The sequence below is a fragment of the Buceros rhinoceros genome, unplaced genomic scaffold (assembly GCF_000710305.1).
Source record: "Buceros rhinoceros silvestris isolate BGI_N320 unplaced genomic scaffold, ASM71030v1 scaffold26890, whole genome shotgun sequence".
NCBI classification, from domain to species: Eukaryota; Metazoa; Chordata; class Aves; order Bucerotiformes; family Bucerotidae; genus Buceros; species Buceros rhinoceros.
The window spans coordinates 1-12,161 of NW_010390584.1; the positions used below are offsets into that span (position 1 = coordinate 1).

A 12,161-nucleotide genomic window follows, 5' to 3' on the forward strand; every position below is an offset into this window, starting at 1 on the left:
GTCCGCAGGCTGTTGGTAGCGTGAGATAGGGACGGGGGGTGCCACGGAGGGCGCAGGGTTTGTTTGGTTGGTTGGGTTTGTAGTTTTGGAGGTTCAGGAGGTGATTTCCAGTCATACCTTCACCCAGGCGAGGAGGGTGGAAGAGGTTGGGGTGATAAATTTCCACCTGGTTTGAGGCAAGCTGACCTCAAAGAGTCAGAGAAACGCTTTCTCGGCGACTGCTCGAGGGCTGGACCGCAGCAGTCTCTTGGAGCACTGGCTTGCAGCTTGGTAAAGCTACAAATCAGTGACAAAACCTGGAACAAATCAGTTTAAGAGAACTGCTTGTGTAAAATGAGGATCTGTCGGAACAGGAATACATTGGAGCTGTTCCCTGTGGCGGACAATTCAGCGAGCATTGGTAAAATATTAAACTGCAACAGACTGCTCGTTTAAACAGAAGCTCAATGTGTGTGTTGTGCCGTACATGCTCCTTTAGCTGTTATGGTCCCTCTTTGATATGGTTGGCAGCCTCGTATACTTGACAGAGAGAAGTTAATTTGTTTATTAAATAGATAAACTAATTCCAGAAGAGGAACAAATCCTATGGGGTATAAATTGCTCTTTCAATAATACTTTGCAAGAGCCATTTCCCTCAACTTGTTAGTTGTGAGCTCAAGCTTTCAGTAATACATGCAAGCAACTGAAAATTATCTACTATTGACTAAAATAACAATAATAGCCGATATATCTAGTTGATATTGCCTAATTATGGTCTGTGTAGGAAGAATGGGGCAATGAAAGGCAGGCGGTGGCCTTCTGTACACAGGAAAGACCTGGACTGGTACTAAAGTCTGAAGCCCCCTCTCATGTTGTGCAGACGTTCTGAAGCGCAGGTTGTACAATGCAACAAATACCTGAAACATGCAGGAAGTTGCTGCTGTAACTGTTTAAATTTAAATGTGATGCACAGCAACTAAACGTATGCTTTCCCTCTGTATTTGTTATGAGAGCGATACCATAAAAAAGTAAAAATATTCGTAGTATTTTTCTATGAAGTCGACAGTGCCCATAAACAAGACAAGGCAAACTAGGTCAAGGCCTAGTTAGGCTTGTAAGCAAGCCTCCGTTTTGACTGGGGAGACTGGTTGATAGGACTGCAGTCCTAATATGCCCTCCCAGCTTTTTGGAAAACACACACAGAATGAAGTTTGAAAAAATTAATTCAGCGGGTGGGGGACGACACCTACTAGGTGACTAAAAGCTGTGTCTGTAGCTGGATAAAGCTAGTCTGAGAGAAATCCATGTTCCCTCAATGGAAGGCAAAGGCAACAATTAGAAATAACGAGCTGTAATAAGCTGGGTTTTTTTAATCAAGTGTTGAAGCTGATCTTCAAGCATTTCCTAATCCCATTCCAGCCAAAGTGGGGCAGATCCCTGACATGGTTATAAGCATCTCTTGACTAGTCCAGCTAACGTTTGAAGTTGTCTGTATGTGAAGTAGAAAATTATTTGGTTTGAATAATGGTGTAATCACTCCCTTTGGCCTTAGGGTAGTGAGATGGACCCTTTGACAAGCAGGATGAGCTGTTTAGACCTTTGATTCACTATGGACAATTCTTACCTCCTGTCCTTTCTCTCTCCTGGTTTCAGCTGGTAATGCACAGTGGGTGGTCCTTTTCCTCTATTTTTCTAAAACAAGGGTTCTACAGTGTGAAAAAATGCTAATGCTGCCTTTATTTTAATGTTGTCCTGCCACGTCAGTCCTGGGCAGCTTCTGATTGCAAATAAATCTGAACAAGTGGAACCTTGCTGTAACTGGAATTCCAGAAACCCTGTGGGCCTCCAAACCCAAGTGCCTGGTGTCCTGCCCTGCCTACCTGGGCAGTGAGCTGGCTAAGCCAGATCGGAGCACTCTACGAACAGAGCTCAACCTGTGCTGCTTTGTGTGCTGACGCACATCTTTTGGGTTTGGATGAAACGGGTGTGCATACAGCTAAGCCTCTGAACTATAAAAATTGAGCATTGTTAAGAGCACGAGGCTCTCCTAGCAACATTAGCTGTGGGTCGGCTAATGTTTTCATTCGTACTCTTCCATAAACAAACCCAAGGTAATACTGAATTTACTGCATCAACTCTGTTTTACAGACCACTTTGTTACCTGTCCTTCCTCTCCAATTGACTGAATCCAGAAGCGTAGAAGCACAGCAAATGCATTTATCTAAAAGAAGCCAGGGTTAAATTGTCTTGCTTAATGTTAGCAGGAAGCCGATGGGAACATCCTTAAATCAGGACTGATATGGAACTGAAAAGAGTTCAGAACTTCTGCTGTATGTAGTGTCACCCATGAATTAGTGGCTTTCAAACCTTTTCATTTCCTGGAGATCAGTTCTAATGGTCTAGAGCAATGCAAATAAGTTGTATTACGATGGTAGGTAGCAACTTGGATCTTTTCTTATATCCACGAATGTTTGGGGTTTCTTTAATATAGTTGTGAATTCTAAGTTAGGTCGAGTTATCTCAAAATCACAATAGTGGGGTTTTTTTTCTCATTTATGTTAATGCTGGGTAAAAAAACAGTAGCTGATTTGGAAACCTGTAAGCTAAAGGGTGTTTTCCAATAAGGTGTGGGTTGGTTTTTTTTCTTTTGTGAATTCTTCAGTATTTTATCTCCTCCCACAGAAGTTCTAGGGCAAACCAACATCAGAAATATTATGGAGTGACATCCCCGATAAGTTTGGCTTATCCGAAGGGCGTTGATTTTGTACAAACTGAGAAGCTGATCGATGCGATGAAGCTGTTCGGAGTGTTTGAGGATGATAAAGAGCTTAATCACAGGTATAACAAGACTGTAAAATCTGTTAACCTCTTGGATTTTTTTTTTAAAGCAAACTTAACATAAGCTTTCTTTGCAGACTAGTTGTCCTGGGAAAACTAAATAGTTTGGTGAAGGAGTGGATATCTGAAATTGGGAAGAGCAAGGTAAGGATTTTTTATCAAAACAGCTGATGCCTTTTATTTCTTTCAAAGTCCATCCTACTAGGATTTATGCTGAACTTCAACTGTGAACTTTCTTCTTATTGAGCAGAGCTGTAGTAAATGCTATTAAGGTATAAAAGATACTTCAGATTGCTTTGGGGCACTGAAAACATTTGTGAAGTGACTCTCCAGTTGACTTGTAACAGTTAACAAAGCCGAAACAACGTGTTGTGGAGTGAGACAGATGGTAAATGGGCACTAATCTTGCCCCAAACAGCCTACGGCACCCAATCTTGTTTGAAGTTACTACACTAGACTTGCCATTTTTTTATAGCTCTTGGATTGTCTTAATTTATGTGTGCCTGCTGCAGGGAAGACTAATAATAAGCCTTAATTTGTGTAAATTAATGAAAGGACTGTGATGTTACCCATTTTTTTTTTGAGTTGCAAGCACTTGCTTCAGAAAAACAGTATCAGTCTAATAGACTAACAACTCGAGAGTACGAGAGTGAGAAGACATTGTTCGTGGAGGCTGTTGTAGTCCAAACTTTTATGCTAGCTAAACTTGCACATAGGTCAATGTGTATCTTGTAAACTATTTCTCTTGTACCCACAGAACCTACCACCCTCTGTAGTCACAAGCATTGGTGGAAAAATCTTTACGTTTGGTTCTTACAGGCTTGGAGTTCATACTAAAGGTAGAACTTTCATTGTCTGGTCATAGGATTGTAGAATTACAGACTGGTTTGGGTTGGAGGGGACCTTAAAGATCATCGTTCTAACCCTCCTGCTATGGGTAGGGACACCTTCCACTGGACCGTAGGTCTGTTGTTTGAAAGTGATTTCCAACAGTAACAGAAGAAATGGGATCTCTTTGCAGGAGCCGATATAGACGCTCTCTGTGTTGCGCCCAGGCATGTAGAAAGATCCGACTTTTTTCAATCGTTTTTTGAAAAACTGAAAGGTCAAGAAGGAATAAAAAATCTACGTGTGAGTAAGCTTTCTCCTTGATAGATTGTGCAACTTCTACAATAAGAATATTGATGTTAAAGGCTGGTATCGTAGTGAATGTCTTACAAGCCAAAATTAAAAACCAAAATTTTTTTTAGGCACCTTCTAAAATACAAGTTCATGCAGTGTGAAAATGTTGAAGTCAAGCTTTTGGTTTCTTTCCGCAATGACTGCACATCACATATGAGTCTTTGCCAAACGCTTGTCTTCTCCCCATGGTTTGGGAATCAGTCAGCTGTATCAAAAAGCCAGGTTGTCCCTGGGAGCCTTGCTTTAATTATCTTAGATGTAGACAGGGCCTAGGAAACAAAGTGCATGCTGGAAGAAGGGGCAGCCTAAAAACTAAGGGAGTTGAATGTGATGTGGAAAGGCTTCATACGCACAGCTAACGTTTAGCTGACTGTCATCTGAGAACAGACTCGCAGTGGGCTGCGGCCCACTTCAAAAAGGGGTCCACAAAACCAGAACCTGTGCCATGAGGCAGCCGATAGCATCTCAGGCGCGGCAGAAAATAGAAATACAGAAGACTAGTGCGCGCTGTCAGATGTGGCCAGAATCTTTGGGATTTCTCTGGGTGTTAACCAGTAGTAAGACAGCTACAGAAATCTCTTACTTTTCTGCCTCACAACTGAGGTAAGTGCCTTACAAGCACCGGTACTGATTGTGCACTGGCTGTTCGCTACAAGACACGATCAGCCTCTGAATCTCTTGGCTAAATCCCTGTTTGAAGCTGGGATTAGGACCATATTCGTGCTATACTGCTTGTGGCTTATTAACCATTTTTTCTGTTCGGAAGCAACTCAGCATTTATACTGAGTAGTTTTGCGGTGTAAATTCTGCATTTTATCACTAGCTTAGGAAAAAACATCAAAGTAGCAAAAAATTATTTCTTACACGGTTTTCCTCTCCATTACAGGCTGTGGAAGACGCTTACGTGCCTGTTGTGAAGTTTGAATTTGATGGTACTGAGGTAAGCATTTCCTCCTTTGAGTAATTTTTTTTTTCTTGCTTTGGAACAGTATAACTTTTCCAGGGACTTGAGGCTGTTGCTGTATTTGACCACAACCTGTCCCAGGGGAAGACACCGCAGTAGAATGGCAGCTTATAGGAAAATAAGCCCCTAGGAAGCGTGGCAGGCAAGGGGACATCAGGGACGCCCTTTTCGAAACCTGTGCTGTAGCCCAGGGTAGCCTGTTTGAACAATATGTATCTCACAGGGATTGTGTGGAGTAGAAGTAGAGGCAGTGTCCTTGCTAACTCTTCTTAACCCTGACAGCCGAGCTTTTGACGGAGGGATGTGCATAGTGTAGTTCGCTGGATGAATCACGTTAGCAGGATGAATATTTTGTTGCAAATCAAAAATGAAGCGCTCTTGAGACAATCTGGCAAAGGAAAAGGAGGCTTATTTGACTCTTGCTTGGATTTGTCAGCTGCAGGTTTCCTTGTATCTTGGACACACCTTATACAGTGGATAAAGACTTGTGTGCTGTATTACCTAAGCAACTTGGAGTCACTGTCATGAAGACACTTATTCAGTGGCCTCTTTGTGGCCTTTATGTGGTACAGACATTCACAGAATAATTGTCTTGCCTCAGAATTTACTAAACCCCACATACTTTAGGATCCAAAGGGCTTACTGCATAAAGAAAACGTTCTCTCCATTGCCAAAGTATAGCTGAGGTAATTGAACTTACGTCTTCATTTCATGATTGATTTTAATTCCGCTTTTAATGAAAAATCTAAGTTTAGAGTAATCTTTTCAACTTAACCCCCCTCCTTTTCCTCGCTTAAAAGGAAAGGGGGGATGCAATGAATGTTTTGTAGAGAAAACATGGAACTTCTAGCAGTTTTTTCAGATTTCTGGCAAATACATCTCTTGGGAGATGTACCTATAGCCACGTAATTCTAAATACAAATGTTAATTATTCTTTTGAGACTTGACTAACGGCCCCCCCGCTAGCCTGCTGTTCGCAAACAGTGTAGCATTCCAACTCATGGCTGGTGCTTTTTTTCCCCTCCTCAGATCGACCTGGTCTTTGCGAGGTTATCAGCGCCCACCATTTCAGAAAACCTGGATCTCGGTGATAATGCGTGTCTGCAAAGCTTAGATATTAGATGCATTCGAAGCCTGAATGGTGAGCGTATTTACACGTCTTTAAAAAGAAAGCGTTACGCAACCCAGGTGTCTGTACAAGACACAGAAACTGATCTCCTGTACACTCGACATCTGAGATGATGAATGGGCTTAAACTGAGATGTATAAGATAGATAGACCTGTATTTCATGTTTCTCTGCTCAAGGTGTGCGCGTTGTTCCGCTTTGCCCCAGAAACTGTTCCAGATTAATTGGTAGAGCATTTAGAGATGAATGTTGGTAGTTCACTTAAAATATTAATACCCGAAGCTTAACTTGCTCACTGGTTAACACCGACCAGTTTAGTTATTCCTGGCTGTCAAAAGAAACTTCACTTTTGGAATCCCGTAGAAAGGCCTTATTAAAAACTGATGGCTGTAAACTACAAAAAAGCTGTTGAAGGCATCAGTTACCTGGAGTGATACTGAATGTTATGTGTAATCTATAATTTTGTAGGGAATACAAAGCAAGTAATCCAAAATTGTTTTCATAGGCTTGAACTATCAGCTGTAAGCTCTTGACCTAGTATAGCATAAAACTGACTTGTAGCTGTTACTAGGAACTTCTGTACTTCAACTTTTTCCCTCCAGGATGCAGGGTAACAGACGAAATCTTACATCTCGTGCCCAATAAGGAGAATTTCCGGCTCACACTCAGAGCAATTAAGTTATGGGCAAAAAGTGAGTAATGTGATTGTTCGTGATCTCTAAACTTTCCAGAGGTACCTCATGCTGAAAAAATAAGACCTTTGGAAGTACTTCAGCTTTGGATGGCTGTTTAAATGACAGTTTTAAACTAAACCCCATTTTTTTTTAGTTTAGATTCAATGTCTGTCCATGTGGTAAATTCTGTGTGGTTTTTAATGGGGATAGAGTGGGGAGGAGAGTGGAACCTGACGACAAATGATAAAAATGCGAAGTTAAGTATAACAGCTTGATACATAAGGAGTAAGAGAACACTGGTTGCACACGTGGTTGGAGCAAGTGCTGGAAGAACAGCAGAACTTCATTCTTAAGGGAAGTTGCAGTGAAGCTGTAGCCACGTAGGCAAATTTCAGAGCAGCAGTATTTGGGGAATTGGTGTGCTCACAATTCTTTTTCTCATCGCTGCAAGGACCAATAATTTTGGCCTCATTGTAAAAAATAGCTGACTTTGAGACTGAAATGTCCTCCGTGTTCTGTAGATCGTGAAGCTGGTGCTGTACATGAGAAGGAATATACTTGGGTGTTGAAAGACCACAGGCTAACTACAGTGTGTCCGTTCCAGGGCGTGGAATTTATTCCAATATGTTGGGTTTTCTTGGAGGAGTCTCCTGGGCGATGCTTGTGGCCAGGACATGTCAGCTGTATCCAAATGCTTCTGCTTCTACCCTCGTTAATAAATTCTTCCTAGTTTTTTCAAGATGGTAAGAGCTATTGTTAATGCCTGTTTTCATTTGCGTAGAGTAGTAACGCTTTTACAGCATGTGCCTTGTAAAAGATTCACACCAACCATGTTCAACCCTACACTGCGTTACATGGCAGAGTTTTAAATGGACAGTTAATTGCTGGCTTTTCTTATATAGGGAATGGCCAAACCCGGTTTTGTTGAAAACACCTGAAGAAAGCGACCTCAATTTGCCGGTGTGGGACCCAAGGGTATGTAGACACTGAATCTGGAAGCATTTAAACTTTCTTCTAAGCTAACTGCTGATGCTAAGCAAAATTGCTTTAACATCATAGGTAAATCCCTCAGATCGATACCACGTTATGCCTATCATCACCCCAGCCTATCCACAGCAGAACTCCTCATACAACGTATCGACATCAACACGGGCCGTTATGGTTGAAGAATTTAAACATGGTAAAGTCCTTTCTGTGCTTATTAACTGCTTAGGAAGCATAATTCTCGCTATATGAAATCATACAATCTGAACTGATTGTAGTCTGCAAGGTGTTCTGCCCTTCTAGTATCTTGTAAAGTTTATATCGTGCTCTGCTTGTATTAAAAACACAATGGTAATAAGGCTTTCAACTGTAATTGTAGGTCTGGCCGTGACTAATGACATCCTTCAAGGCAAAGCTGATTGGTCGAAACTCTTCGAGCCTCTTAACTTCTTTGAAAAGTACAAGTATGTATGAAACCTGTTAGCTGAACTTGAAATGGCTTACCTGCTAGTTAACGTAGTGAGTTTTAGCTTGAATTCTAAACAGAAGATGGCATGACTGTTTTTCAGAAACTGGAGGTAGTCGTATGGATTTTGGTAAGGGTACGTATCGGGAAGATGGGAAAACTGTGTGTTATGCCACTGATGCTGTTTTTCTAATAAAAAAAATGGACTAGGGTGTTTAGAAGGTAGCAGAACGTGGTTCTAAAGGATGTAATCAGTTAGTACCGTGTGGAATACAGGATCTAGTCTCTTGTCGGGAAGTCATATTCCATACATTTAAGGCAGTTTTTGGCTTCCCTTGAAGGAAAATAAAGTCCTGAGCTAGTATATTTGTTTTCCTTTCCTTCTAGACACTATATTGTCCTGACAGCGAGCGCCTCTACTAAAGAACATTACTTGGAATGGTAAGTCATGCTTCAGATGTGGGTTCAGGACACAACAGAAACTCAGTTCAGTGTTGCACTTTATTTTTGTCAAATGCGTTAACAAATGAAGTGTTAAACTGAGACTAGGCACGGAATACAGTACCAAGCGAAGCAGGCAGTTCAGCAAAATTAGAAGCTTTCTTGTGAAGGGAAGTTAACATAAATGTTTAAGAAGTTCACCTGCAGATGTGAGCCACGATGAGAAGGAACAGGGAGGGTTAGTGTGCCTATGCCTGAAGGTCAGATGCTCTGCGTCATCTGGGGAAGCACATGCAAGGAGGCAAAGGAGTCTGCTTCCCCAGCGCTGCTTCAGGGAGGAAGGTGTTCCGTCATCAAGACTGAACCAACGGGGATTACTTGATGTGTGGTGGAGGCTGGAGAGCTAGATCTCTTCCTGACTTGGAGAGCAGTGGTCTCTAAACTTTTTTTGATGGCACGCTCCTCTTGGGAAAATAATTTTTTTGAAGATGTACTTGCAATATATAGCCACTTATTTAGGCATATAACTGTGTGCTGGGTACAGTTAAAAATGAGCAAATATCTCTTCGTATTAGGATTGGACTTGTTGAATCTAAAATCCGTGTACTTGTTTCAAACCTGGAGAGGAATGAATTTATTACCATCGCACATGTGAAACCGCAGTCCTTTCCCAGCACCCAACAGTGAGTTTCATTACTTTTTATTTTCATTTTTCATCACTCCCTCAAAAGTGAGTTTCAGTACTTCTCTGAAATACAATTTGGCCAATGTATTGTAACTTGTTTATGCTTGTTCACTTCGGCTTGTCTGTGAGAGACATTCCGTTATGTACCTACACTGTAGGTATGAACTGTGAAGCATGGAAGATCTTTTGATAGAAGGGAGAATTTCGGAGGGAACCACTCCGAGAACTTAAGTACGGGCTGATTTAACTGCTGCGTGCAATTAAACTGTTTTGCTTAAGGCTTTCTTGGAAATAGATAATAGCATTCAAGTAACTGTTATCTGCGCATAAACGATGCGTTTGTGCATCTGTCTCTTCAGGAGTGGCTATGTTTCGATGTGGTTTCTTGGGATAATGTTTAAGAAAGTTGAGAACACGGAAAGCATCAATATTGATTTAACACATGTTATACAGTCATTCACCGACATGGGTAAGCCTATATTTTGCTTTAGTCTTTTTTTGTCCTAGTGGAACTTGCTTCACAAAGTGAATTGTGTGGTATTAGATATTTCTATAGGGAGCAACATATAGAAGATTAGCTTTAAAAACAGACTATTTTGACACTTGGGAAAAGTAAGTCCATCTTAAAAACAGAAGTATGCATTATATACCATGGTCATAGTAAACATGTTCACAGAGGAGCTGCCTTTCATGAGCGGATGGACAGATGTGAAGCTGGGAGATGTCCATTTACTGGGTGTAGCTACACTTGTCAAAACCAGTTGCTGAGCTTCAAATGTGGAAGTTTCCAGTTATGCTCATGACAGGCCTGTTAGAGGAGCTTATCTGAAATAACTGCTGTGCTAGTATAGCATTTTGAAGTTGCATAAAAGGCTGTTTGCAGGCAGTTAGGAAAAACCTGTTTAAATTGTAGTGATTCTGTTAATTCAGATATCCCTAAAATGCCATCTGTCTTGGACAGATAGAATTTTAATATCTAAGCTACTGAGAAGTTTATATGATGTTACTGAACTGTTACAGAAAAACCACGATTGCCACCCTAAACATCAAAAAATTAGTCTGAATTTTGAGTAAGGTCTCTCATCACCTCTACACAGTTGGGTGGGTTCAGAAAGTCCTAACTAATGGTTGAGGAGCATTACCTCCCTCAGGTGAAAATCCACTGAGATGTGAGACTGCACGGTTAGCAAACCACACCGGTAACTTAGCACATAATGCGTACTTGAATTTAAACAGCTGTTGTGTAACTGGTCTGTACCGGGCATCTTGAGTCACATTCATCTTTCTGAGACTCCATGTGAGCTCTTGGGCAGCATCTCATGTTCAGTTAGGCTGGAAACTTCTTGGTCTTCGTTTGGGCTGGACAGACTTAAAGGCTTGCTGTTTCTAAAGAAACCATAACTTTGACAAATGCCTGAAGCGAACATCCCCACTAAGCTACGCTGCTACATTTTGTCTTAGTCTACAGACAAGCGAACAACCTAAACCTGTTAAAGGATGGGATGAAGATAGAGGCTGCGTACGTGAAGAGGAAGCATCTCCACTATTTTTTGCCTGCAGAAACCTTACAGAAAAGAAAGAAGGTATATAAAAAAATCTGGCTCTTCTGACAATATTTTTTTGCTTTAATAATTACTTGAAGACTTCACTATTTTTTTTTTAACTGTCATTTCAGCAAAGCGTGCCAGATACCAGCCAAAATGCTGGAGGGCTTCAGAGCAATGGTTCCGGAGACAGAGACTCCAAAACACCACGTATTTCCTCTTCATTACGTAAGATATCTAAATCAGACATCTCTTCAGAAGAGATTGGTCGAAATCCTGGTGGGCTTCAGTGCAAAAAGGCTTCTTCAGATGGAAGCTGTTTGGATGGTTCCGGAGACAGAGCCTCCAAAACACCACGTATTTCCTCTTCATTACATAAGATACCTAAATCAGACATCTCTTCAGAAGAGATTGGTCAAAATCCTGGTGGGCTTCAGTGCAAAAACACATCTTCAGAGCGAAGCTGTTTGGATGGTTCTGAAGACAGAGACTCCAAAACACCACGTAATTCCTCTTCATTACGTAAGATACCTAAATCAGTTATCTCTACAGCAGAGACTGGTCGAAATCCTGGTGGGCTTCAGTGCAAAAAGGCATCTTCAGAGGGAAACCTTTTGGATACTTCCAGAGACACAGACTCCAGAACACCATGTAATCCCGCTTTCTTACATAAACTGGACAACTCTACAACAGAAACAGACAGGTTAGTACCATAATCTTAGAAGTGTGAAGCAGTCGCTTTTAACTGAACTTTTGTCAGAATCTATGGGGATCTTATGATGTTGAGGGCTCTAATGTCTTCAGGAATGAAGCTGCATCTCCTTTGGAAACGTGGGGGTAGATGGGTTAAAGAAATTCTTGGGGGAAAAAAAAAAGGTGGATGCAGGTATGGGTAGAGCAGACACATTCGTGCATGAGTTGTCTGGAAATGAAATGTGTCCTATTTGACAAACTAGCAGTTTCTAACTCTAGCGTCTGACTTTTACAGCAGTGCTGTATATCGGAGAACTAATGGGGCTAACAACAGAGAGAGAATACCTCATGTAGCTGTGCCGTCAGTGTCTGCAGGACTCTCCATGGCTCTCATTGATTCAAGTATTGTAGTAGTGGGTGGAATCCAGACTTTAATTTCACGGCCAAGCTCTAAAAGCTCAGTGTCTGCTACAGAAATGGAGGCTAAGGTTGCAGTAAGAACATCGGGACCTCCAGTCAGTTGCACCGTTCCAGCATGTAATGCTGTTTCTCAGCTTGGAGCACATTTTGTCCAAGGGCAGCAG

The 12,161-nt window shown here is 41.5% G+C and overlaps 1 protein-coding gene across 1 annotated transcript in view; it reads left to right on the plus strand.

Annotated features, from left to right (window-relative positions):
* Positions 1–2,661: 2,661 nt before the first annotated feature.
* The window catches only part of PAPOLG (poly(A) polymerase gamma), a gene marked incomplete at its 5' end in the record, with an annotated part of 10,626 nt that continues 1,126 nt past the window's right edge, over positions 2,662–12,161 (plus strand). Inside the window, 18 exons of the mRNA XM_010138384.1 lie at positions 2,662–2,817; positions 2,895–2,961; positions 3,575–3,656; positions 3,839–3,948; positions 4,886–4,939; positions 5,993–6,104; positions 6,693–6,782; positions 7,369–7,507; positions 7,667–7,739; positions 7,824–7,944; positions 8,128–8,212; positions 8,602–8,655; positions 9,231–9,338; positions 9,700–9,809; positions 10,802–10,923; positions 11,016–11,058; positions 11,470–11,587; positions 11,873–12,071. Of these exons, the coding sequence (XP_010136686.1) occupies positions 2,662–2,817; positions 2,895–2,961; positions 3,575–3,656; positions 3,839–3,948; positions 4,886–4,939; positions 5,993–6,104; positions 6,693–6,782; positions 7,369–7,507; positions 7,667–7,739; positions 7,824–7,944; positions 8,128–8,212; positions 8,602–8,655; positions 9,231–9,338; positions 9,700–9,809; positions 10,802–10,923; positions 11,016–11,058; positions 11,470–11,587; positions 11,873–12,071 (1,843 nt within the window). The remainder of the gene's footprint in view (positions 2,818–2,894; positions 2,962–3,574; positions 3,657–3,838; positions 3,949–4,885; positions 4,940–5,992; positions 6,105–6,692; positions 6,783–7,368; positions 7,508–7,666; positions 7,740–7,823; positions 7,945–8,127; positions 8,213–8,601; positions 8,656–9,230; positions 9,339–9,699; positions 9,810–10,801; positions 10,924–11,015; positions 11,059–11,469; positions 11,588–11,872; positions 12,072–12,161) is intronic.